Source organism: Miniopterus schreibersii (genome assembly GCF_964146895.1).
Source record: "Miniopterus schreibersii genome assembly, chromosome: 8".
Classification (NCBI taxonomy): domain Eukaryota; kingdom Metazoa; phylum Chordata; class Mammalia; order Chiroptera; family Miniopteridae; genus Miniopterus; species Miniopterus schreibersii.
The window spans coordinates 34,999,909-35,024,225 of NC_138109.1; the positions used below are offsets into that span (position 1 = coordinate 34,999,909).

At 46.7% G+C, this 24,317-nt stretch overlaps 1 protein-coding gene across 10 annotated transcripts in view; it reads right to left on the reverse strand.

The window, feature by feature from the left end:
• DAB1 (DAB adaptor protein 1) overlaps positions 1 to 24,317 on the reverse strand; it is an 895,228-nt gene that overhangs the window by 5,098 nt on the left and 865,813 nt on the right. For 3 of the 10 annotated variants that reach the window (XM_081144806.1, XM_081144807.1, XM_081144805.1), the window contains 5 exons: positions 17,797 to 17,859; positions 15,399 to 15,507; positions 9,806 to 10,354; positions 7,940 to 8,067; positions 7,472 to 7,582 (listed from right to left, as the gene is read on the reverse strand). In XM_081144806.1, coding sequence (XP_081000932.1) covers positions 7,487 to 7,582; positions 7,940 to 8,067; positions 9,806 to 10,354; positions 15,399 to 15,507; positions 17,797 to 17,859 — 945 coding nt within the window. In that variant the 3' untranslated portion in view covers positions 7,472 to 7,486. Of the gene's footprint in view, positions 1 to 7,471; positions 7,583 to 7,939; positions 8,068 to 9,805; positions 10,355 to 15,398; positions 15,508 to 17,796; positions 17,860 to 19,226; positions 19,345 to 22,494; positions 22,543 to 22,634; positions 22,686 to 24,317 lie in introns of those variants that run through there. The other 7 variants (XM_081144808.1, XM_081144801.1, XM_081144804.1 and 4 more) reach the window with 6 other exon arrangements.

Consider the following 24,317-nt stretch of genomic DNA (forward strand, 5'->3'; position numbering starts at 1 on the left):
ATTTTGTAATTTAACAGAGTATCAACCTGTTCCCTTCCTGCTGGAACTTCATACTGCCCTTTAAGCATAATGAAAACATGCTAATTCTTCTTCCAACTGTCCAGTGACAGAAAGTACAGAAGCCCATCCTTCCACACCCTGCTTCTGGTCACCGCTTGCCAGTTCCTTCTGCCATCTTACATGTGAACTTAGCACAGTACACACTCAATAAAGGTTTGTGGAATTAATGAATGACTATGATACGGTTTCTATGTTCTTTGCTGTTCTGGCCCCTTGGTCCTAAAAACACTCCAATTTGGCTTTAATTCTCTCAAAATCTAATCTAGTGAAATCTATAGCAAGATGATTTATTAAGCACTTAATCTATTCCCTGCCAATGTCTTAAAATGTTTCCAATACCTGTTCTCAGGCTAAACTTGTAAGTGTCCTGTGTGTTTGTGTTCTGGGGTGGGGTGGGTGGAACCAAGGTGGAGTTGTAAATACATGTACTGGGAAAAGCCATTTTCTTTGGCCTACGCTGGGCTATCAGGATGCATATTAATCTTCCCTGGGTAGATGTCCTCAGCCCACTCTTCTTTTCAGATGCCCTAAGAAGTCAGGCTGCCTTGATCTCACCCTACAATGTGCTCTATTCTAATTTTGGAACTAATTTATTCAACTGAGAATGACACCTAAAAACAGAAGAAGACAGCAGGCTCAGACAGGGTAATTAATGCCACACTGCATTAACTTTCTGCAGCTGAGATAAATATTCACATATCCCCTGCTTGCCGGAATTTGGCTTCAAATACCCATCACAACAGTGGTAACGAGTGCAGTCAACTCTCAATTATCCCCACTAATGAAGGGGAGCAGCGGCGTGGAAACCCCAGGCAGCAGATCAGCCCCAAGCCTGACACTGTGATGCATTATCCGCTTTGGCAACAGCGTTGCCTTCCTTGTTACCAAATTTCAGACTGTCAGAGCTACAGGGGAGCTTAGAAATCATTTGATCCAGACTTGACTTCCGGCAAGGTCACGGTGGGGTCTTGAGGCTATTTTTGAAACTCCAAAATGTTTAAATGGAATCGCACGTTAACGTGCTAGTGGTTTTTGTTTTCTCCGGGCAGATCTGACCACGTCTCTGCCCTTCAAATCCTTCAGAGGCTCCCCATCGCCCACAGGGTAGGGTCAGAGCTCCTTAGCTGGGCACACGGGACCCATTAGTCTCATAGTCCATTAGAGCTAATAAATGCCCCTTCCAGACCATGAATCAAACTCAACCTTCAGGTCACGTATATCAGGCTTTAAAAAGATTTTTTACGCCTCTGCCAGAATGTTCTTTCTGAAATGGATTTGCTCATGCCAATCTCCTGCTTGAAATGACCCTCCTGACTCCTTATTACCCCAAGGGTGGTGCAAACCCGTCAGGTTGGCACAAGAAGCCTTTCAACTATGGTTTCCTTCTTTCCTATGCCCCACCTTCTGTATGGTCTTCTGGTCTACCTGACAGGACAGGACTTGCCCATCTCTGAGACTCTGCTCGGGCAGTTCCTCCTGCCTTCAGGGCCTCTCTTTGTCCTGCACTGGGAGTTCATACTTTCAGAACCAGCTTAAATATAATGGCTTCCTAGACTCTGTAGGGCCTTGTGTAGACCTCTGTCTACCCTGCTATCATGTTTATCTCCTAGAACCTCCTACATAGTGAGCTCCACTGCACCTTTCACGTCAGCATCTGAAATGCTGAGCGAGAGCTTAGAACACGGGAGGCGCACCTGCAACAACACACAGAATGAAGATGCCAGTGATGAGCGGTTCTTCTCTTACTGGGAGCTGGCAAGTACTCAAGAACATTAGGCTCACTTGTGCCTGACATATTAATCACTTCATTTTTACAGGACAACAAAGTAGATGGAAAACCAGATGGTACAAATAAAAACAAAAATCAATCCCCCAACCTTTGACTTAAGTTGAATCCTCTGCTTCCTGGGAGGTGCAGTGAAGGAATGAAAGCACAGACTGAAATCAGGCAGATCTAGATCAGTATTCCCACTGCCAACTCCCTGCAGCCAAAGTCCCCTAGGGACACACTTGCAGTTGAATATGTTGGGCTGATTACTCATTGCAGCGAGGGGAGCCACGGGCATCTGCATAAGAGGGCGTTAGAAAGGGCTTATTACAGGGTTGTGCTTATGTCAGATGATTTGGGGAGGGTCAAGGAAGTAAGGTTCTTCTCTGGCTTGGATGCCCTCAGGAAGCGGGAGTATGATTATTGTGATAAATCTTATCTTGAGGGCAGAAAGAACAGAGAGCAAGGTTAAAGGTAGAAGAGAAGAAAGTTCGGTCATTTTAATAATGTGGACAATGCTCATGTTTTGCCTGTGCTGGGCCATGGTTACCAAGTGCTCTTGACTTGTCTTGACCCATCATGGTCATAGGGTGGCCTTGTCTGACGCTGATGTTCTGTGAACTTGCTCACGGTCAACAGGACACCAAGGCCCTGCTATGAGGGCCAGGGGCTCCTGTCAGGCTGCTGTCCTTTCTCACTGTTACCCACTTGGTAACCATAGGACTCTGTGAAGGTTCCTTAACCCATCTGGGAGGCAGTTTCCCGATCTGTAAAATGAAGCTAGAAATTCTCTCTGTGAACCGTGCAATGAGCATTGAAGGGGAAAATACATGTCGATGGCCTAGCACAGGGCCTGCACAGAGGAGGTACTCTCTAAGAGAGGGGAGATCCCTTATGTCTGGGCACATGGCTTTACACTCTGTTTATTGAAGATGTTCTTAGGCCTAACAATCACCTGTCGGTGGCTCCTCCTTCATAGCACATAAGAGCCACTGCAATTTGTGATGAAACCCAATAATGTCTGTGGATCACCCCAGGGAAACTGGACAGAAAGAATGTGGGTTCATCTAAGGAATCTGGCTGCCGGGCCCTGTGGCTAACAGAGACTTCCACATATTTGCAGATCACTTCAAATATAAGTGATGTGCTCACGTGCAGCAGCCAGGCAGAACCACAGAGTGAAAATAGCTGACATTTACAGAAACATCTGTAGTCTATAAAGGACTTTTCTGTATCACATACATGATCTCACTTGGGTGTCAGGCTGAGACTGTACCCTGGGCAACCTTATCTCCATTTAAAGAGAAGCAGCAAGGCTTGTTCGGTTTTCTTTTTTGACCTCTAGAGTCATATCCAGCAGCCTACTGGTATCTCTACTTGGATGTCTCCTGGCCACCTCAAGTTCAGCTGGTCTCAGAGTAAACATGCCTTCTTGCTCAAGCGTGTTGCTCTGTGTTCCTTAGCACAGTGACTGACAACGCAGACCTCTAAACCAGGATCCTGGGGGTAACCCTAGACTATGCCCCCTTCCTCCCATTTCCCTTCAGTCTTAATTTCCTCTTGATTTCATCTTCTAAGTGTCTCTTGGTCCAAAGCCTAGCTCTCCTTCCTGGCCCTCGGTGCCCTCAGCCACACCCTTCGCATCTCTTGCCTGAAGCGTTCCGAAGGCGTGGGACGGACTTCCCTCCGCGCGCTATGGCCGTGAAACGGACAGATTCTTTTCTTTTCTGCGGCTTTCTGTTTTAAGAATGTTGTTTGGTTCTATTTAAAAAACGGAAGAGTAATAATAATCCTGAATATATGTGTTTTACTCTCAGAGCTTACAAAGCACTTTCATAGTCATGAAATCTTCTGATTCTGGGACAGCCTTGGGGGGCAGCTGTTCTAATGGCCCATATTTATCCATATGCAGGGACCAGGGTTTAGAGGGGCTACATGTTTGCCCAGGGTCATCTGCTTTGGAACTATATTCAGACCCAAGGTCCCTGAACTCACTCTGTGGGCTTCCCTTCCCTTTCCCCTTCTTTTCCCCTTCCTTTCCTCTCCTTTCCTTTCCTTTCCTTATTTTTTTTTTAAGATTCCTCCTCTCCGAGCATCTGAAGTTCAGCTTTCTTTTCCCTTGAACACTAGAAATCCATCAGGTAATATTTTATATGTGTTGGGTTCCTACTACGGAGATCAGTATTAAAAAAATGACAGCAACTTGTTATTTATGGCCATATCTGTTGTTAGTAAGGGAGACACACTGAACAATCCCCTATTGTTACAGATGCTACTTTGACTTGGCAGCTGGGAAAGTCTGATAGGCAGTTTATTTACTTAGCCATTAAACCAAATAAATGTTTTCATTTCTCTTTCATCTTCTCAAACGCTAACATTTTGTCCTTAAAATTGGTCCAGCAACACATCAGTGAAGTATAAATTACCTGCCATTCCCACACCAGCCATTATAATATTATTTTGATTCTTTTTTGTCCCTGTTGACCCAGTCTTTCAAAGACATGTGATTCTCCCAGGAGGAAGGGTAAGGGAAAAATGAAATAACTGAAGATATTTCGCTTTATTGCTAAAACAGGAATGCTGTTTGAGACGGGCCCCCGAAGCTTCCACCTTCAAGGATTGAGCCTGTCGATGTCTTCTTACTGTGGTGCAACACGCTTTAACTTATCAACAGACGTCACCCCTGCCTACTCAGAATTATGCAGGTATTTCTAACAATAAAAAAAACCCAGCTGGAGATAATGGTTGTAAGGGTGATAAGAAAGACAGGACTCTTGCTTTCCAACTGTACGAAGGCACAGGGGAAAATAAAACCAGGAACATAACTACCCTCACGTGCCGTCCCTCTCCGAATGCCTGCAAAGGCACTGAGAAACTGCAGTTAGTAAATTTCCAGCTGGTTGGACGGGTGAATGGAACGAGACAGAAAGAGCAAATGTGGCTTGCTCTGCTGCTGATGGAGGGGCCTGGAAAGGCTCATGTAGACTTCCCTGTGGGTGTCTAGGGGATATGTCTGCAAGGCCGGCATCGGCCCCTTGGCATGCAACTCCTGATATGCAATTCTTGATAGGCAATTGTGAAATGCCAGGCTAAGCTTTCAAAGGAAGAAAATTGCTTCATTGAGATTATAGTCCAGCCTTCCTTAGGAGCTGGGAGCTACTTACTATGATTTACATGTAAATATAACACTGCTCATTTTTTAGATGTGAAAAGGGGCCTGTGAGGCCCTAACTAGGGTCGTCCTGATTATGGGACAGGGCAACTAAGAAGTGGGTTTTTCTTTTCTTCCCCACTTCAAAACTGTTTTGAGGCAAATTAAAAATTAATTATCTGACGATAGAGAGAAAAAAGCAAAATCTCCCAGCCAATGGCCTGAGTCCTTACGGTAATATTTATTCAACACAGGTCTAATGTATATAATCCAAGGTAGTGGGAACCTACATTTATTGAGCACATATGACGATGCCAGTGGTGGTGGTGGTGATGTTGGTGGTGGTTGTATTGGTGGTGGTGGTGGTGGTGGTGGTGTTGGCAGCTAACATCTATTGGGTGCTTGCTATGTGTCAGACATGGTGCTAAGAGCTCCACACACATCACCTCATGTAGTTCAAACAATAACCCTATGAGGCAGCACTATTTTTATCCCTATTTTTCAAACTAAGACAGAGACTTATTATAAAATCTCATCAGGGTCACAAAACTAGTAAGGGCAGCATCAGATTCTCAATTCGGACAATCTCACGCCAGAGACTGTCTGAATGTTTAAGCTGAGTTTTAAGCAGAGCACTGAATGTCTGCCTCCACACCAGAGACTCAGCTTACGCTGTCTTAGTTAACGTAATGGATAATATAAGCCCCTTCTAGCAGATGAAGAAGCTAAGACTCAAAAGAAATTATGGTTCTTGCCCAAGACCTCCCACTCTTAAGTAGCTGAGCTAGAATTTGAACTCAAGTTCCAAATCCTGAGCTCTTCCCACTACACCATGCTACGTCCATTTGCAACTCAGCCATGGCTTGGGGTTCCGGATGGAGCAGCAAACGCAGAACAGGCTGAGCCCCACAAAACAGTTCAGCTTGAATGACTGTCTCAAGCTGAACAGGCTCATAAATATGAGGGTTTGATACATTGATCTGCAAATGGTGTTAAGTCATCTTTGTTTTCTAGAAGAACTTCCATTGTAGGATGATGTTTGCTGTTATCTGATAAATGGCTCGTTGCCTCTAGTTCATTCATCAAATTTTTCAAGGCAAGATGGAGCACATGAAATAAAACATACGCAAGGGGTAGAAAACCTCCTGGAGAGTTTTCCCAAAGAAGCCCACCCATGATCTTCAACTTTTCTCTTTCCTGGAACATTGATTTTGCCTTTAATTCATCAGCTCCCCAAAGGGCTCTGCAAGACTGATACTTTAAATGGGTATCAGTCTTGCAAAGACTGCTCATGGTTTTGGAGGGCATGGAGTGTCATTATGTGCGACTGCATTGACATAACATGGCAAAATAGACAGTATATTAAGTTCTTTGATCATGAACTCTATTAACAAAATGCACTTTTGAAACACTGTCTTAGCTTCCAATAATCATCAAAATAACTTACACATGAACTGAGAATGATTCCAAGGTAGCCTCAGAATACACTTGAACGGTGAACACTATTTGCTTTTTTAATGGTTCTGATCATGCTGTTCAGGACTAAAACAGGAAGAATCTGACCTTGCAATCCCTCAAGTTTATGGAAAGCAAGGAAAGTATCTGAAAATTGAACACACTTGTCAAGAGTGACCTGAGAAATCATGTCTGGGTAACAAGGTGTACTTCTGTCTCCTGAGAAGGTTTGCTTATCAGCAACTCTTTCTTGCGATCAAATCAGATGTATTGAAATTCAAGTACTGAAAGCCACTTGTGGTAAATGTAAGGACACCTCTCTCAAAGTAGCTGCTGATGGAATCTGAAGTGGGCTGGTGGCAAGTCACATGCTATAGCACAGGTGCAAACAGCAGGGCCTCAGAGGCGAATGCTGCACATCTTTGGGCTTTGAATTTCCCTTTCACCTTTGGAAGGGGACGGGGGCTCCTTTTGGCTAAACAAAATGGGCTCCCATGATCTCCCGTCTCAATCAGTCTTATTTCAAGCACTACTTATTTTTGCTTCTTAGTCTGACTTCTCAGTGTGTTTGCTTGGTGAACTCTTCAGGTCTGTGGAGGGTGGGCAAATGCAGTGACACTTTGCTTAAAAGATGAAAGCATCGGAATCACATCTCACTGAAAATTGATCAGGGTGGCAGAATGTGTCCCTCTTGAAATTGATACTTTCAGAAACAGAATCCACGTTAAGCAGTACTGGCCATGCCTCATTCTGTGATCAGCACTCACTGAAAACATATCATAAATAAAATAATATGGCCATTCCCCACTCCTCACCCCTACCCCTACTTCCCAATATATGTCAAAGGCCATGCATCCATGAGGAAAAATACGGCAACAAACAGACACGCGGCAAGGAGAGATGATGTTAACATCAGGGATACGCTTAGGCAAGGAGAGATGGTACAAACACCAGGGATGTGACATTCAAAGTGAAGGACAGGCAAAGGGGAAAGCAGATGGCTTAAGGATGAAGGAGATAAAAGGACAGATACCTACCCAGACCTGCGCTATCTAGCTACCGGCCTGTGGACTTATATTATCAGCACTGGGCTCCCCACTGGGCTCCCCAAATGGATCACTGTTGGATGAGGCCTGTGATCCATCAGGCTAGAACACAAGAAGATAACACTTTTTTTTTTTCTTTTCCACAACTGAAAACATAAGGCAGCTGGGCACACTTTCATGCACACAAATAATCGGTTATTTTAATGGAGGCAGCGACTTCAGTTAGGCGGCAATTTGTGATGCCATGCCCACAAATTCGAGAAATTGTAAGAATGACTTAATAAAAGGACAATGTTTTCCAGCCGCTCATTTGAACATAAAGCCCCTTAGAAACCCCTTTAGAACTTAAGCGTCTGAGCCAGTGTTCTTTTCTATGTAGGTTTCCTCGTGCATTGTCCATTTCGGGTATAGAGTTTTGATTTAAGGAAAAAGCAATAGAAGAGTAAGCCCGTCACTTACAGCTTCTTGCTCTTCACTTTTGCTGGGGCTTTCAAAGCCCTCTTCGAAGATGTCATCTGTGGTAGGATCACTGGCATGGGATGCAGATGATTTGGACGGAGAGCTCTGTCTAGGGGCTGGGGTTGGAGCTGCACAGAAACCATGAAAAGACAGGAAATACTGTGAGTGTCTGGCTGCAACATGTGTACCCCACTGAAACCTTAACGATCTGGCTGTGTGAGAGACAAATCACAGGCCAAACCAGGTGGACAGTTTAATAGATCCTCAGTACATATTTAGCTCATCCTCTCACATTCTTTTTTAAAAAATCTACCTTTTTTCCTTTTTTTAACTTTATTTTTATTGTTGGCACAATTACAGATGTCCCCATCCCCCCACCCCTTTGCCCATCTCCACCTCGCCTCCCTTCCCTCTGCCCATCACCACACTCTTGTCTGTGTCTATGGGTTGTGCATATGTGTTCTTTGGCCAATCCCTTCACCTTCTTTCATCCAGCCCCCTCCCCCATCCCTCTGACAGCTGTCAGTCTGTTCCATGTATCCCACATTCTTGATGGGCAGGAAGGGGCTGGTCCACACAAATGAAATAATCAGTGTTTATTTCATTATAATGACACTGTCTAATTATGTTAACACTAGATTATTATTTTTTTGACAATTCATGGTATTGGCCAAGCAGTGATCTGTGTCACCGGTGACAGTAATGAAAATGCCAAACTCATTGTTCCATGAGCCTTTTTCCCCCTTGTCCATTGTCCAGGCACAGGAAGGATCACCAGACACCCTCCTCGAACGGTGCCAGCCAGGCACTTGTGTGTTCAAGTGTATCCGGACTCTGACTGGCTGCACGGTTCTGGTTTCCCAGATGTTTGCAGTAGAAAAATGAGCTGGGCGAGAACCACTGAGTATCAGAACTGGAATGGGACACACTGCTCATCATGTATTTTACCAGCGACACAGCTGAAGTTAAGAGAAGTCACACACATTCCCAAAGACACAGCTTGTGGTGGAGGAGTCAAGATTAGAACCTTGGACTCTGCACAAAACCACTCCATACGCAATGATAATGACAATAAAACCACTTCAAACTCTGTGGGGTATACTGTGTAATGCTTTAATCAGGTACCATTGAACCCTTTTAATATCCCTGAGCCTAAGATAGGTGAGGAAATCGAGGCTCATAGAAATAAAATGACTTGTGCGTAGGCACAAAACTAGTGGGTGACAAAGCCGCTGCCAGGTTCGCAGGCCCGAGCTTCCTGCTCTGCCATCATTGTTTCTCTCGGCCTGGCCTGAGCTCTGAGTCAGAATCTGGCTTCAGCTGCACCCGTTTTAGGAGGCCTTCTGGTTGCTGCGTCTCTGCCCTAAGTTCTCTCCTGATCTTAATTTTCTAATTTTTAACCCTTGTTCCTAAAAAATTTTTAATTCACACACACCACTCATTTTTATTTCAGTGAGCCATACAAAAATCTCTGTGTCACTGCTGGGATATACACAAATGAATGAATGAATGAATGAATGAATGAGCGAATGAACAGAAACCTAAGAGGCAGAGTGACGTGGCAGAAAAACAACAGGCCCGTGTTCAATGCTACCACTTTGTCCCCTTTGCCTTTGAGCCTCACTTTCACTATGTGTCAAATAGCTCTAACGCAGCTTGTCACAGGCATGGATATGAGTACAGAAATAAAATAATAAATATATAGCATGTGGGGAGGTATGTGTTGTAACTGGTACTAATAATTGGTAGCTATGCCTGTTATTAGTGGTGAGAGTAGCGTATACGAGTCCTGTTGACTGTAACTAAGATGAGTTCTCTGAGCCCAGACACAGGCATCACTCTCCTGGGCCGAGGAAGGGCACTCACGTGAGTTGGTCGATGGCGTGGTAGAAGTCACAGGGGTCAAGTTCAACTGGGAGATGTCGAAGTCATCACAGTCATCTGTATCCTGCGCCACCCCGACCTTGTTGAAGTAACTGGAGAAGGCCTCTGAGGTACAGGTGAGGGAGGGTTGGTCGGGTTTGCGGGAGGGCACGGGCGGAGGCTGGGCCATCTGGAAATCCTTGAACATCTCTTTCCCCATTTTCTGCCTGGGCTTGTCGCTCTGTGGACTTGACCTGGCGGAGTCACCCGTGGCTGGGACGGTCGCGAGGGGGGTGAGGGGACCTTGGAACATGGCGGCTGGCAAAGGCATAACAGTTTGTGTGGGCATGAAGGCGGCTGGCGGAAACTGCCCGGCCACAGTGGGCCAGGGCTGCTGAGTGGCGGGGAAGAGACCCGGCTGGCCCCATGCGATGGGCTGAGCCCCCGGCATCACCTGAGCGACTGGTGGCTGAGCACCCATGGCGATCTGCTGTTGGACGAGGGGCTGCTGGCCCCAGAAGGATGGGAGGACGGCGCCCATCGCAACATAACCTGGAGGGGTTAGGAAGCAGAGTCAGGCATCCCAGGAAGGAGCAGTTCACGGAGGCAGGTGACTGGCAAAAAGGCACCGAGCAAACTCCCAAGGGTCAGGCTGTGTGCTAGGAGCTGGGGCTGCAAGGACGAATTAGACAGATGTCCCTGCTTTCATGGATCCCGCCTTCTAGAGCAGCAGTCAGGAAACCTCTCTAAGGAGACGGCTCGTGAGCAGAAACTAGACTGCACTGAGGGCGCAAGCCAGGCAGACATCTGGGCGATGATAACATTGCTACAGGTAAAGGTTTCTGACGTCACACAGCCTCCACAGCCAGTGTGTCTCAGCGGAAAGGGCAGAGGACCAGAGCCAGGCACAGCTGGGTTTGAATCTTGCCTCCCCTTTTTGCCAGGCTTAGTGCCTTCTCATCTGCTTGAACTCTTTCTATGAATTTCATTTCATAATAACACAAGTATTTGTTATACAAAGAGAGCACTGAATCTGAGTGTGGAGAGCTGCTCATGGGTCTTTCAATCACCCCTACTCTGGTGTCCAGGTTGTGAATGGATGGAAGGCTTCAGCCTCCCCCCAGCCCATTTTTTTCTTTGCTTCCCTTCCACCCCCCTTGTTGCCACCAGGGGACTGTTCTAAAATGCAAATATAGTGCTTCATTTTCTTGAGCATCAGGTTCAGATACCTTAGTGTGGCTTATTAGCCTTTGGGGGGTCAGCCCCTCTCTACCTCTTCAATTCTTATTCCCACTGACACCTTTTCCTCCAACTGTTGCAAACAACACTCAACCTGCTCTCTTGCTTCTGCTGGTCCATCTTCCTAGAAAGTCAACTCCTACTTCTCCATGTGGCTTCCCTTTATTTGCTTGAAACTCAGGTCAGCATCACCTTTGCTGGATACCTTCCCTGACCTCTAGACTCATTGGTTCTCCTTTTCTGAGCTTCCACAGTCCCCGTGTTCATCTCTCTCATGGCACTTGTCACACTGCTTTGTAATTGCCGGGTTGTTCTGTCTTCCCTCATTAGACCAGAAACCACCTGCTAACAGAAACTCTTTACTTCCTCCCTCTCTCTCCCCTCTCTGCATCTAGCACAGTTTTGGGCACACATCAGCTGCTCCGTAAATGCTTGAGACCGGGGAAAGTTTCAATATAAAGGTGAATAGGTCATTTTTCCAAGTGTACAACTAAACGCCAAGACCTGTAAGTGCTGTGATCGCTGATGAATCTACAGTTGGTGGCAGGGATTTCCCCCCCCTTATCATTTTTTTTTTTTTCTACAAGGAACCAACAGATGGGCTGTGCACACTTTTCTGGAGAGAGCTATTAGCATGTCTCTGTGGCTTCATGCCATCTGTTTCAGACCAAAGTACAATATTCAACAGGAAAAAAGGCAGCACAGGGTAATTGGGTATCATGTTTGAGGACTTACAGGTCTCACTTGCTTTTCCTATGGGGGGGCGGTTCCTGCAGCCTCGGCTCCTCCCAGACCTGCGAGCTAAGGTTCTCTGGCTGCACAGCATTGCACATGCCTGACGGAACACCTTAGGGGCAGGGCTGCAGTAGCCCCAGACACAGGGACACAGGAAGCCACTTGGTGGCTGCCACTGCAGCCACATAACAGCTTAGTAACTGTTTGCTTATTAACATTCAGCAGCGGAGGGAGGAGGTGCCAGGGAGCATCTGTTTATGCCAGGGAGTTCAGATCAATCATAAACCTCCTTGCTGTGAGGTGAGAGGAAACATCTGCATTACTGCCTTGCAGTTAGATTTTTTTTAAATGTTGCAAATTGCAATTTATAACCAGATGCTGGTAGGTGAGGATATGCTCACTATTTGCAAAAAGATAAAATATCAAACTAAAATGTAAGAAAAACACTGAAAACTAAGGGACTCCCCCAACATAAATAGAACTTGCATGGTGCCTCTTATCTACATTCTTTCCTTTGACTGATAGGTAGATAGACAGATAGGTTGACTGATTCATTCATTCAGAAATATTCCCAGTGGGGCCAGCACCGTTTTAGTGCCTGGAGATGCAGTGAAGAACAAAATGGTTAGAAAAATTCTTGCCCTAGTGGAGCTTACTGTTCTAGAGAAGCTCCAGCTTCATGAGGGAGGTGTGACGCAGCTACACAGAGCGTGGGTAGCAGAGCCAGGGCTCCTGCCAAACAGGTAGCAAGCATCGGGTGAGTGCCTCCTCATGAAACGCTGCCAGGCACTGATTTAAATATTCTACTACGTGTATGAACTCGTGCAATCCTCAGAACAGCTCCATGAGGTGGAATCCCTATCCCCATTTTACAGGTAAGTTTCCTGAGGCCCAGAAGAGATTGAGCAGAGTATTACATAGCTGGTTAGTGACGTAGTCTGCGTTCTCCAGGCCCCCAAGCCCCCAGGCCAGCTCCACCATGTGTAGTCAGGAGGCCAAAGACCTAAACTTTATTAGGTGCATTAAAAAAAAAAAAACATTCCAAGAAGATAAAGGAAAATAATATAGGTAGGACAAGACATATCTTCTTCTATTGAAGAAATTGGAGTAATAATAATAACTGCATTTCCTACATGAAGCATCTACAAAATACCAACATTTTTCAGGGCACTTAACTTTTCATTTACTCCTCATGCTTTTGTTGCAAGGTAAATATTATTTCTAATTCAGTTATAAAGATGAATAAACTCTGACTCTGACAGGTGAAGTAATCTGCCCAGGGTCTAACGCTTACAAATAAATGGCTGAGCCAGGATTCAGACCCAGCCCATTGGCTGCAAAAGCCTCCCAAGGCCTGTCCAGTGTCTGGCATACCCCTCTTCACTGCCCATCCACTTGTCACTGGCGCTGCAATTAGGGACAGGTAGACAGAGATTCAATAGCTGCAGAGATTTTTAAGGCCACTTAGGGAGAAAAGGGGAAGATAGTTTAATACCAATTGAAGTCTTGTTTTGTTCCTCACTGTATTTTAAATAGAGTAAGAAAGCAAATATATGCTAATTAAAATTAATTTTAAACTTATGTTCTAAAACTTGGAAGCTTGGAGGTAACCTATCCACTTTTTTTTTTTTAGCAGCTGAAGAAACCAAATCTGGATGTATGGAAATGGCTTGTCCATAGTTTGCAACACGGCTGGTCAACCAGCTAGATTAGAATCCAGGCCTTCAAAGCTCTCGCCTGGCACAGGCTGGGGAACAGGCCCAGAGCAGTGTGTGCCTGGCACGGGCAGGTCCTCAGGTGCTTTTCACCACGTTAGGGCTAGAAGACATGCGCAACTGCATCCCTTCCCACCCTCTCACTTACAGAGAAGGGGCCAGAGACTCAGAGGGGCAAGTCATCGCTCCTCTGCCTGAGGACTCCTAACCCTGATGCCTTCTTGGCTCTCTCCCTCGCCACTCCCAGTCTGCTCACGTCTCATCTTTGCAGGAGCCCCTCCTGATCACAGGCTCTACGTATACCTGCCTGTCACCTGCTCCAAAGCCCCTGTACCCTGCTCTACATGTTCTCTTTGTCCATACCAGTTATCATTTCCTAACATGTAACATAAGCTATTTTTATATTGTTCTTTGTCTCCCTACTAGAAGGTAAGCTCTCTGCAGGCAGGGGTCTGGGTCTGCTGTGTTCACCGACACAGCCTAGGCACCTAGAACTGAACCTAGAACACAGCGGGCACTCAGTATCTGTGGGATGAACACGCCTGTGAATTAGTGAGGTTAGTGCCTAGAGCTCCCGTCGCCCATCCCAGCAGATCTTCACAAATCAAATAATGATGACGAAGCGTCGGTATTCTGAGCACAAGGCTGACAGCGCAGAAGGTGGCGCATCTGTGATGGAAAACTGTTATATATTCTTATTTGAAATGACGCACACGATCCCCAAGGAGATTTAAAGATCCGTTATAGGTAAGGAACACTATTCACTGCCGCTACCCCATTTTAAAGGCGGATAAAATAGATTTAATTGGGAAACTTAGCAACTGAATAAATTTCTAGGCTACTTGCATTTCCTACATTATAAGCAGACCCAGTGGTAACCGAACTTTGCTGCTTCTAAAAAGTTCATTGTGATCCCTGGGCTCGTGAGGAGTAAGTGTGACTATTTCAGAACAGGGTCTAAATTTTTAATTCACTTTGAATAACAACGAAGTTTATATTTGGTAGCAAGAATTGGCTTCTAACGGTATGTAATTAAAAGTAATTATTTATAGAAAAATGTAAGATTTGTCTTCTAGAATATTTAAACTCAATTTCCTATTTATAAGAATAAAGTAGAGAAAGAAAGATGAAGCTACAAATTACAAATATGTAGTTAAAGGAAGCAAAAGAGTCTTTAAGTCTCGCCTACATGTAGAAAGCAGAACGAATCCCACCTTTGGCGGTGTCCAAGTCTGTGGACTGACCACATGGAGTGCCTGATGCCATGGAAACAAGATGCCTGAGCTCCCACCAATTTGTAACTCATCTGCAATTCTCTATATATTTTTACCCTGTTGTAAAAGTAGTGTGTGCATTTTAAAGAATATCTGGAAAACAGAACAAATACTTTACAAATCACTAAGAGCCCCATCAGCCTCCCAATTCACTGTTAAGCAGTTTGCTCTGTCCTTTCTGTTTCTTGTATGGGGACCTTTCCCCTCCTTGAATCTCCACCAAACAAGGCAGATCACGTCTATCAATCAGATCTCAAGAGGTCTTTGGAGAACTGACTCACCATCTCCCTACTTGCCACCTTTTCTCCTCTGGCTGAGACAGACATGAAGAAATGGACTTGCATTGACTTGCATGGCTGTGTGTGCACCAAGCTCCCTAAAGCTAGACTCCTGAGTGACCTGGAATCTTGACCACTCCAGGTGAAAGCCATCACTGCACTCCAGCCAGTAGCATACCAGACCTTTGTCAACAGCGCCCCCCTCTCCACCCCCAGCGCCCATGGCAGCTTCTCACTGTCACCTGAAGAGTTACAATGTGAGAATGAAGGTCCCACAGGTGCTCTGGCATAATCTGGCAGCCGGTCCAGTCAACCCCTTCTCCGCGGGAAGGGAAGCAGGTGGAACAGGGCTTACCTGAGGGTACAGCAGCAGTGCCGAAAGGTACAGAACCAAACATGTCTGCACTCGCTGGAAGCGTCTGAGATGAAGACGGGATAAAGGCATCACCTGGAGTTGCAGGAGTCTGTCAGACAGAGAGAGGAGAAGGGTGCGTGAGGCTCCTGGGAGACCTGGCTGGGCGATCATCAGGATGGGAGGCGGCAGGTGCAGGAATTGTGTGTGTGCTGCAGAAGCAAGCCAGGGTCTGGGCCACTTAGGTGGTGTGCAGACCATGAGCTGGTTACACAGATTATCTGTAAAATGGGCAAAGTGATACCTACTTCTAGAGCTGCTGTGAGGATTAATGAGATCATGTATTCAAATCACTTAGCACCATGCTACGGCATACAGTAGTTGCTCAGCAAGCGAAGGCCAATATCATGACTGTTTATTTTGAGCCCGTACCCCTCAGGGGTGTTTTCAGGCCTTCAAATCTTCAAATTACTCCACAATATCTGGTTTTCCTCCTTTAGAGGTGGTCAGTTCAAACTGACATACACCGCTCAGAACTACTGTGCACCCAGCTCAGGGCTTGTCACTTAAAACACGGCCAATAAATAGCTGTTGACTAAATGAACAAATAAAGCTTAGCAACTGGAACACAGGTCTTTATATCCTAGTGCCTTCTAGAATTTTGCCTGAATCCTCACTTGCAAGAAGTAAATATTTTCAAGAAGACGATTAGAAACAAAAAAGCCTGAGCTGTAAATCATAGTGCCTGGAATTCCAGAAAGGTCTGCTGCGTGAGCTGTTGGTAAGGTGCGGGGTACTGATTAAAACCATCAGTATGCAGTTTCTTTTTAAAGTTCCTCACCTATTTACAGAGGCCCTTTGCCTACAGAGTATGTCTATTCGATGACATAATATTCTTATCCCCCCCTTGTTGGGATAGACTGGGGCAAGCAATTAATCCTGAAACCAAGGCAATCAGACGAGGTCATTTGTAGACTAGCAGCGTGTGGGGAGAATGGCCTTGTTCTGAGGATAATTAAATGCCCATTTGGACTGCACTTGGGTCCAGGGCCAGAAACACAGCCACGAGATGCTGCATTAAGCACTTTTAAACACAATCAATGCCCTTCTCTTTTCCCCTATGTGACCTTGGGCGAGTGACATGCCCTCTCCGGGACTCAGTCTGCACATCTGTAAAATGAAGGGGAGAAGGTTAGAGGATCTCCTCGGGCTTTTCTAGGTGCATAGGCCGAGGTTCTGAGATTCCCAGTGCCCAGGACACAGCTGTTCGGCCCAGGGAGGGAGGGGGAATGAGACTTGCTAGAGCTGTCCAGCTTCCCTGGAGACAGGAGCCGCTGTCCCCTCCTTCACGGCTGCTCTGGACATCAGGTGTTGGGAGCAGAACAGCTGTGCCTAGATTCCCTGGCGGCAGCTGCGGGCAGCAGGGTCCCGTGCCATCTGTCCTCAGTGGTGAGGTTACAGCCTTTTCTCTGGGAGGCACATCTCGCCAGTGAACCATGGCACCATCCCTCGGTTTGCACAACTGCGCAGCGCCCAGGGGAGCTGCCCCCTCCCCGCAGCTTCAGCTGGTGCAGCTGCGGCTGGCGGCTCTCCACCCTCCTCCGGGAGTGGGGAGTGGAGGGGCGGAGCTGAGGGGGCCATCTCTTGCTGGTTCTGTTGTTCACAGTAGCTGCAGGGTGGCCTTTGAATGCATCCAGTTCGCAAAGCACTGGGTTTCTATTTGGTTTTGGTTTTCATACCTTTTTTCCTTCTTTTCATTTTCAAATGAGGGCTTCCTGCAGTCTCTGTCTCCCTGCAGGCATGACTGAGCTACCCCTGGCTGAACCTGAACCTGGAGCTGGGGGTCCCGAGCTTTGTGAGAAGCTCAGTAAAGCTAGCAGGCCATTTGGAAGGGGTGGGGGAAGAGAGGATGGAAGGTAAGAAAGAAGGGAGAGAGGAAAGGGCAGAAAGGGGTGGGGGAGAAGATGCTTCCTCTCCTGGGCTGACCACCTGGCAGTGCGCGCTGGGTAGCTGTCAAACACCTCATCCTGTCTGTTGTCCTGCTGAGTTTCTTGCCAATATTCCCAGCTAGACCATGTGCTCCTTGCAGGCAGCGGCCACATCACACTCATGTCTCTCTCCACTGCCCAGAGTAACAGCAAGTCCCCAGGTGATCTGTAATTGCTAACGCATGGTCTTATTTATTTCTCAAACAGAAGCCTATATCACAACTCCTTTTAAAAAATAGCCTAGGAAATTGAGATTTAGAATTACTAGTTATTCTGCCCAAATCATGCAGTTTGAAGGAGCTGAGGCTGAAACCCACCAGCAGGCCTTTTACCCAAAGCCCCTATTCTTGCCCCTGGGAGACTGAAGAAGGGAAGGGAAGGGATGCTGGGCTCAGAGGGCAGTGCATACTTACGGGGGGAGAGGTTATATCAGGAGGGGTGGACATGTCCCCAAAAAGTTCTAATTGGGTCACAGCCTGAAAAGACATAAAAGATAATGATGTCACCATGAGGAACACTGCTGCTGCTGGGCTCTGCTTGATAAACAGCATCCTATGAGGACCAGTATTTCTTTCTCAACACATCTGTGTAAACAATAAGCCCGGTTGGTCATTGCTATACCTCATGACCCTAAAGACCACATTTGGGATGCGGCCAGATCAATTCCTGCTTCAGTGTGTCTGGCTGTTTCTCTGCGCTCAGTCCAGGAGATTCGGCTTGGCCGCCTCCCATAAGCAATACTAATACCATTCACACGTATTTACCGTTAATGCCGACACTGTCTCTCTTCTCCAGGAGATTAAGGCAAGGAGGCAGTCCCATCACTGGTTTTCCTTTCATGTGTGTATTCACATGTATGAAACGCCTTTCACATGCTAAGTATAGTAAGACAGACTCCATGGCCACTTCTCTGTACACGCTCCCAATAACAGTGACCCTGAGAGGTAAGCAGCAGCATCCCCATTTCCACAGATGAATAAACTGAGCCTCACAGAGGTGACCTCAAGGTCACGGGCTAAGACTTAAATTTTCTGCACATGGAGTATGCAGTCAGATGACAGTTCCTGAAAGAGTCTGTCTTGAGAATAAAAAATGTAGTTGGAGGAAATGAAAACATATCATTTAATACCAGGAAGGGCATCAAAAACAGCCCAGCGTATACGCTATTAATCATTCCTGGGAACTCCATCGCTGCAGACATCGTATCATCCACATTCCCCATCCATCACACAGGCGTGTCTGAGCGACGCCAGCGCAGCCGTGGAAGAAACCTTTGAAGATACACTTAGAAATGAACCTGCATGCTCTCCCTGCTTCAGAGACCATGGGGAGTCCACGGACAGGGTGCCAATGCCTGACGTAAAGTGTACAATCATATGCTCTGTGCAAACCTGCCCACTGAGGAAAACACTCTCTGCTCCTCTTTGGATTTTACACTTCTCATGGGGGAACCTAAAAACACCACTCAATAGAAAGGACAGGGAGCGCCTGCCTGCCTGCCATGCAGGACTCCTGGACTTGAATTCCAGATCTCCGCAACTCATGGAGAAGAGAGAAATGTTCTCTCCTACTGATGAGTGAGCTCTGGCAGCTGGACAAGGTCCCCCACCTGGGCATATGTTTGGGTTCTACCACCTCCAGTCTCTGCCACTCCTCAGAGCTATAGTTTCCTCACCTGGAAACAGAGGTGATGATATCTCCTTTGCAGATTTATTGACATTAATAGCAGGACTTTCTTTGATGTTTGGCTAAGCCTGGTTTAAAAGGTACAAAAAGCTCTTTTGGCTGAAGGGAGCTCAGCCTGGCTAACTCACTTTCAACTCTTCCCTTTAAGCCTTCAGATGGAAAAACGGTGCCTGGCATACAGCATGTCCCTGTGCATGTTAATATCCTTCCCAATGATGTGACATTTCTTCCATATACACCAAACAGGTGTTGGGTGCTGGGCTCTGTGCTGGGTGCTGTGAACACAGTAATGAGAAATGCCAAGTTCCTGCCTGTTGGGAGCTTATAGTCTGGTGGGGACAATCTATAGACAGAGCTAATTTCAAGGTGATGTGGCAGGAATGGCAACAGAGGTCTCTATGGGTGCTGCGGGAGCGCCCAGGAAGGACCCAGCTAGCTTTTGGCAAAGAAGCTTAATGAGGGGTTTCTGAAAGAAATAGCCGTGATCTGAATCCTGAAGAGGAGCAGTCAGCCAGGCAACCAAGAAGAGGAAGGGAAATCCAGGCAGCCAGAAAGACATGAGCAAAAAGGGCAGAGGCCTGGTACTGTCTAGGAGGTGGGTGTCTGAGCAGGTGGACATCTAAGCAGTTTGCTGTAACCAGTGTGAGGGTGGAGAGGCAGGACAGGAGACCATCAAAGTCCTGGTGGGACTTGGCTTATTTCTCATTTCACAGCCTTTCCTGTCCACTCTTCACTAACCTGATTCTCTCCCAGATGATAACAGTCCAGGGTTACGGGATGGAAATGCAATGGTCAGCGTGCAGAGCTCTCCCAAATCTGGCTGGAGCTTAAATACTTCCTTGTTTCGTTAGCTTGTTTCCATATTTTATATTATTTGGTGAAACTATTCCAACCCTTTAGGCTCTCTCCCAAATTCATGTAAGCAATAATTCCATTAACTCAAATGAAGCTTCGGGGCTTCCTCGTAATTGGAACCCAATGCTTTTAAAATGGTCCACGACTACTTTCAGTGAAGGAAAATATTAAAATGAAGTTACATGATTTACACTTCAAATGTGTTGAACTCATGGCATACTTCTACTATCATCGTACATATCATTTTCTGGCTAATTTTCTCCTTAAACACAACTTTCAAAATCACCTTCATTCTTGGGATGTAGACTCACCCCTACTTGACCTGACGGTTTTCACTCGAGGATTAAATGAGAACAACACTCAGAGGCATAAAACATAGATTATTTCATCCCACTGGACTTGCTGTTTAAATAGAATCTTGAGTTAAATTAAATTTTATAGGAAAAATGGATTCTTAGGCCATACAATTAAAAATAATCACATGTGACTGAGAATCTGGAATAAGTCTATTTTAACAACTTCCCCATGTTAGCCCTGCGCCTTTACGTGTAGCCTAATAAGCCATGTTCCATCAATAAGACTGTCATAATCGTTTAAAGGCCTGAAGAGAAGAAAAGTAACCATCCACATTTGTGAAACACTTTACAGTTTACAGTACACTTTGCAAAATGTCATCAAGTTTGATGCTCACCAAGCCCCGGGAGGTCGGCAGCACAGGTGTCTCTCTCACTGCCTGTATTTTCAGGTGAGCTAACTGAGACCAAGAGCTAAGTGACTTGCCTCTGACAGGTGAGCTAACAGAAGCGGGACTTGACTCACAGACCAAGCAGCACCTCGTTTATCTATCACTTCCCAGAGCCTTCGTTAACTTCCTACCTGGCCTGGTGGAAGTCCAGCTCCACAGTACTCTAACCAGAAGTCCAGTTCCTAAAAGGTTGGCCATGAGTCATATCCATCTGTAGATGTCACCTGGAAGGCCAGCTCAAGGTGCCTACTTGCCTGTCCATTACTAGCACTTTGGACCTCTTCAGGTGAAGAGAGATGTGACTGGTGATGGCAGATTCTCCCCCTTCTTTAGGCCCTGGGCACTTCCCTGGTTAAGTAGAGTGACACTGGAAGTGGCCAAAGCCAGAGGGGGGATGAGAGGTAGCTGGGGTGTTGATGGGGGTGGCCCTCAATATCTCTATCAGGTCTATCCCTCTCTAGCCATTCTTTGATATGAACAAGTGATGTTTTCACAAGAATATCTGGTGTTACACAACTGCTGTTCCAAGGTCAGTCTCTGGGTCCCCATGCAATTAGACTATGGCATCTAGACTCCTAGGCCCCTCCTATAGAGAAATCCTGAAGGCGCCACTGCTGAAGGCTGAGATGTCCTTGACTGACCCCCCAAATCACATTCACATTCTCACAGGCCCACTGCCTATGTTTTCGCATCAGGACCTCCTTCATTTGGGAAAAGTATGGAGCCCCTGCTGTACATCAGCTACTGTGCCAAGAGCAGGAGATACAGGGAAGAATGAGGCGCACTCCTGCTCCTACTCTCAGGAGCTGGCTACCCGATGGAAAGAGAGGCCTTTAGGCATAATCAGGGCAGTCATGGAGTCGAGAAACATGAGGGCTATAAAAGGAAGGGCCACCTCAGGGCCTTTGCACATGTTTTCCCTCCAACGTAGAACACTCATTCCTTCCCCCATTCCCTTTCCATCCATCCCTCAGGGCACAAGTTAGGGGGCTTTGCTTCCTCCTGGGAAATGTTTCCTAACTCAGTCTGCACCCCCTCACGCTACCTAGGACAGCTTAGATAATACTTTTATTTCAGTGGTTCTCAACCTTGGATGCATACTGAAATCCCCTGGGGAAAATACTGATACCTTGTTCACACCCCAGGAGATTCTGAATTAGCAGGTTTGAAGTGCAGCCTAGCACCCCAAACTTTAAAAGCGCCCCTGGCGATTCTAATTTGCAGCCAAACACCCTGGACTTGGGGAGATCATATCCATTGGCCTGTATGCCAGCCAATCTGTGTAACTATGGGTGGTAAGCCGGTATGTCTAGTCCAGGCCTGCTGACCGAACAGCAGTCCCGCATGTCTTTTATTCCCAGTGGTGCACTTACGCATTCTCTTTCTGTGTCTGAGTCCCCACTACACTGTCGTACCACCTACGCCCCCTAGGCTACCCTACCTGACCCCACCCTTCCCCGCCCTGCCCTACCTTGCCCTACCCTGTGCGACGCAGTGCTGCACTGTGATACTATGAGCTTCCTCTCCGCTACATCTCCAGCCATTTATCAGAATGCCTGGGACCTGTTAGGAGCTCGAAAAAGCATTTGTTGAATGAAATGGAGGAGTGTCACTTCCTCTCCAGCACACCCTCTTTCGCACACACGCACACACACGCACACTGTTGCTATTTGACCCTGTCACGGGGCAGGGCCCGCCAGCAATCGTCCCGTGAACACTGGAGGGGAGCAGCACAGAGCGCCTGCCCCCACGACGGTGGGTGAGGGTGCTCGGGATGCATGGCAATGGCCAGGACAACCCTCACGTACGAGCCTGGAGGCCTTACCTTCGTTGCCTCCAGAATCTCATCAAAGTCCACGGGCAGGTTTCTGTTCTGTAAGCACAAGGCACGACTTATGAGCATGAAATGAATGACGGGACAATGACACGAAACAGCTTGCCAGGCAAGGGCCCTCTCATTCTTACCGGGGTGGCCGCGGCAAACCGTTCTTCAAAATCCTCCATCGGGTGGCCGCTCTGAAAGTGGAGGGGTGGTGAGTGAGGATGGAGTGAACGACACACAAATGACACGGATTAATGAGTTTGATGATGACGGTATCCATGGGTTACGCTCTCACGGTCTCAGTGGCAGGAGCGGCTGCCAACGTCCTGTGAAAACCCTGGAAGGGGTTCCCGGCGTGAGCAGATGATCAAACATGGGCCCGATCAGGAAATACAGCCATGGCAAGTTTGTAAGTTCAAAGTTCATCTCTCGGAAATTACAGACATTGCCCGGCCGGTCTCACAGTGGCAACAGATAAGAGCATAATGTTTACCCTTAAGATTTTTGTCTTAAAAGACAAAAATGTTATCTGCTTTGGCCAAACTTAAGTCTTTAGAGAAGTCTGTAAACAGCTAGTTTTATAAGGGCCTCTGCGCCCGCTGTCCCCTCTGCTGGAAATGCTCTTCCCCTCATTCCTGCAAGCTCAAAGCTCAGCCAGCTCCTCAAACACACTGAAGGGCCACCTCTTCCATGAAGCTTTCCTTAATCTTCTTTGTTGAAACTCCTCCTCTGAGAATAAGACCACATCATCTGTGCAGATCCACGATGAGCTTCCGGGAGCAGGGACCACACTGTATGTACTTTTGAATTCCCAGAGCTAACAAAGGATCTGACACATAGCAGTGCCCCAAAATATAGGAATGATGCACATTTTACAAGCAGCTGGCTGTTGACCAGATCTAATTGTTTTAATTTTCTATTTTGCCGAGAATTTCTCTAAACTACTCCAGGATACTGCTCTCTTAGCATCGTTTTCTGTGGCCAAGCGCCTGGAGGGGCCTTACACTGACACCAACCCCTCCAGGGAGGCATGCCCTGGACACCAGCTTGAGGTCCTGATGGGACTCTTGTGGTAAGCAGTCTGCCTGGCTTCCTATCACCCCTTATCACCCCTTCGATAAGACCCCTTTGAATCTTACCAAAACCCTTCTCTTTTTGGCATGAATCAGCCCAGGGAATCCAGGCACTTCACATATGGGCCTAATAAAGGCATGTGCCTGAGGTCCTGCTACTCTCTCCTGCACTCTGCCTTGACCTCCCCATGTGGCCCCTCCTCCAGGACCTGTGAATAATAAACTTCTGTACTTCAATTTTCCTGTGGTCTTTGTTGAACTGTGGCCCACCATGTGATGCCCCAGGGCTCAGCTTAATAAACATTAATTTCACAAAGTCACAACAATAATATTTACTATAAATATATAATATCTATATATACAGATACATGACCATGTTTTGGTCTATATTATGAGCTAATTATCTTTTGGATGATTTCTAAGCAGTATAACATTAATATAAATCTGATAATATTGACATTACAATGAGTTACTATGCACAAACAGAAATAATTATATCATTTCCTAATTTTTAGGAGAGCTGCCTATTGGCAATAGAGGAATGGAGAAACCATCACCTAATAACCTCACAATACTCATTTGTCAGAAATCACTTTCACCATCTGTAGCAAACGTGACGATTTCGCTCAGCCCCAGTTATGAGGCTGCGAAGCAGAGCCAGAGAACCAGCGTGCCCAGCACAGCGGGGCCTTTGGGCCCACCACCAGCGAATTCTGCCATCAGCCACCTGCTTCCACCAGGCACTGGCTCCCC